The sequence below is a fragment of the Cariama cristata genome, unplaced genomic scaffold (genome assembly GCF_000690535.1).
Source record: "Cariama cristata isolate BGI_N322 unplaced genomic scaffold, ASM69053v1 scaffold40300, whole genome shotgun sequence".
NCBI classification, from domain to species: domain Eukaryota; kingdom Metazoa; phylum Chordata; class Aves; order Cariamiformes; family Cariamidae; genus Cariama; species Cariama cristata.
In genome coordinates, this window is record NW_009593667.1 from 2,817 (window position 1) to 4,880 (window position 2,064).

Consider the following 2,064-nt stretch of genomic DNA (forward strand, 5'->3'; position numbering starts at 1 on the left):
AACTGTGGCAAACCGATGAATTAAGACATTATGCTCTTGTATTGGCATTGGTTGGGCTCTGCTTTGCTTTCCTTCGTTTCACCTTGAAGCCTTAACAGTTTTGTTAGTGAGGAGACATGCCGTGTCTTTTGATGTCTCCTACTGAAATCCAGAAAGTCTTTTCACTGCCGGAGCAAGGGTTGTATCAAGTCTGCGATGAGATGAGGGCTCCTGCAGAGCTGTTCTCCCTGCGGCCCGTTGTGTACGAACGGGGGCAGAGCTCCTTGAAATCATCTTCTCGCTGTTGACTTCCAGAGGGTTTGCTGATGGCCACATCTGTGGGGTTATAAAATGTTTTTGCCGTAAATCGAGCATTGGCAGCTCTGTCTGTTTTGATTCCTTCCTTCTGGTGAGCGCTATGGGGATGTAATTTAATTTAGGGATTTAATTTAAGGACTTGAGTGACTCGTTTGGGGAAGAAGCCATTCTCTGTGGAGCGAGGTGGTGATACTGCTGCTGAATGGTGGGACCTGGCTGAGGAGACCGAGGAGAGCGGTTTGGTCCTGTTTCTGCTATTCTCTCATGAAAACTTATCAAAAAGTGGAAGAGATTTGCGGTAAAAAGAGTTGAGGGCTGTTTGGAGCTCCGTTTCTAATTGTTAATTGACCTTGTTCTTTATATGCATTGTGTATCCCGAAAGCCAAGGGTTCCCTTCTTCTTTTAGCAGATCTGAGGAGAACAGCCAGGATGCCGCATCGCACCATTCATCTTTTCCGGAAGGGACTTCGGCTTCATGACAACCCGACGCTGCTGGCCGCTCTGGAGACCTCGGAAGCCATCTACCCTGTCTACATCCTGGACAGAAAATTCATGACATCTGTGATGCACATAGGGGCCCTGCGGTGGCATTTTCTGCTACAGTCCCTGGAGGATCTCCAGAAAAACTTGTGTCAGCTGGGCTCTTGCTTGCTGGTTATTCAAGGAGAGTACGAGTCTGTTCTTAGAGATCACATCCAGAAGTGGAATATCACACAAGTGACTCTGGATGCGGAGATGGAACCATTTTACAAGGAGATGGAGGCCAACGTACGACGTCTGGGAGAAGAGCTGGGATTTGAGGTGCTTTCCTTGGTGGGCCACAGTCTGTACGATACCAAACGGTACGTGATTGCCCTGAAGACCAGTGAGGTGTCTCCAGGAAGGTTTAGTTTAGATTTAGCAAGCATCAGGGAGAAAAGGCCAAGTATCTTGGTCTTCCTGGATCTTAATGTGTTCCTTTTGAGAAAACTGGACTGAGATAAACATGGCACTGTTTGCTGGAGAATTTTTGGGTGTTTTTGTCTGCTGGAAGTAACAGAAGAGATTCTGCACAGGTGTTAGGATGTTGGCCTGTGATTTGCGCCTAAAGATTTTGGTAATTTTTTCCTTTTGGGCAGTTTAATTCACTTAAAAATTTACATTAGTTACTCTTTTAAACAGAGTGGAAGAAATTCTTTAACACATTTAATAGGACTTTTGTATAAATTTTTTGTGTCAGTTGTTTTTTTTAATCTTTCTAATCAACTTTCACTGGTGTCTGGATACACTTGGATGCAAGCTGTTATTCAGAACTAGATGACTGAAGATACTGAAATTAATAATAATAGGGAGGTAAACAGTGTCCTGGTTTCAGCTGGGATAGAGTTAATTTGCTTGTTAGTAGCTGGTACAGTGCTGTGTTTTGGCTTTAGTGTGAGAATAACATTGATAACACACTGGTGTTTTGGTTGTTGCCAAGTAGCGCTTACCCTAAGTCAAGGACTTTTTCGTTTCCCGTGCTCTGCCAGCGAGGAGGTGGGAGCTGGGAGGGAGCACGGCCAGGACAGCTGACCCCAACCAGCCAACGGGATATCCCATACCATAGAACGGCATGGCCAGTATAGAAACTGGGGGAGTTGGCTGGGAGGGGCCGATCGCTGCTTGGGGACGGGCTGGGCATCGGTCAGCAGGCGGTGAGCAATTGCATTGTGCATCACTTGTCTTTCTTATTATTTTTTTTTAAATTTGTTTTTAATAGTCCTTTTCATTACAATTATTATTATTATA

The 2,064-nt window shown here is 45.1% G+C and overlaps 1 protein-coding gene across 1 annotated transcript; it reads left to right on the forward strand.

The window, feature by feature from the left end:
- Nucleotides 1-726: 726 nt before the first annotated feature.
- Nucleotides 727-1,162, forward strand: LOC104157689 (cryptochrome-1-like; the record flags this gene model as incomplete). Its single annotated transcript, XM_009695121.1, has 1 exon — nt 727-1,162. A coding segment is annotated over exon 1 (436 nt), but the record flags the coding sequence as incomplete, so codon positions are not given.
- Nucleotides 1,163-2,064: the final 902 nt, after the last annotated feature.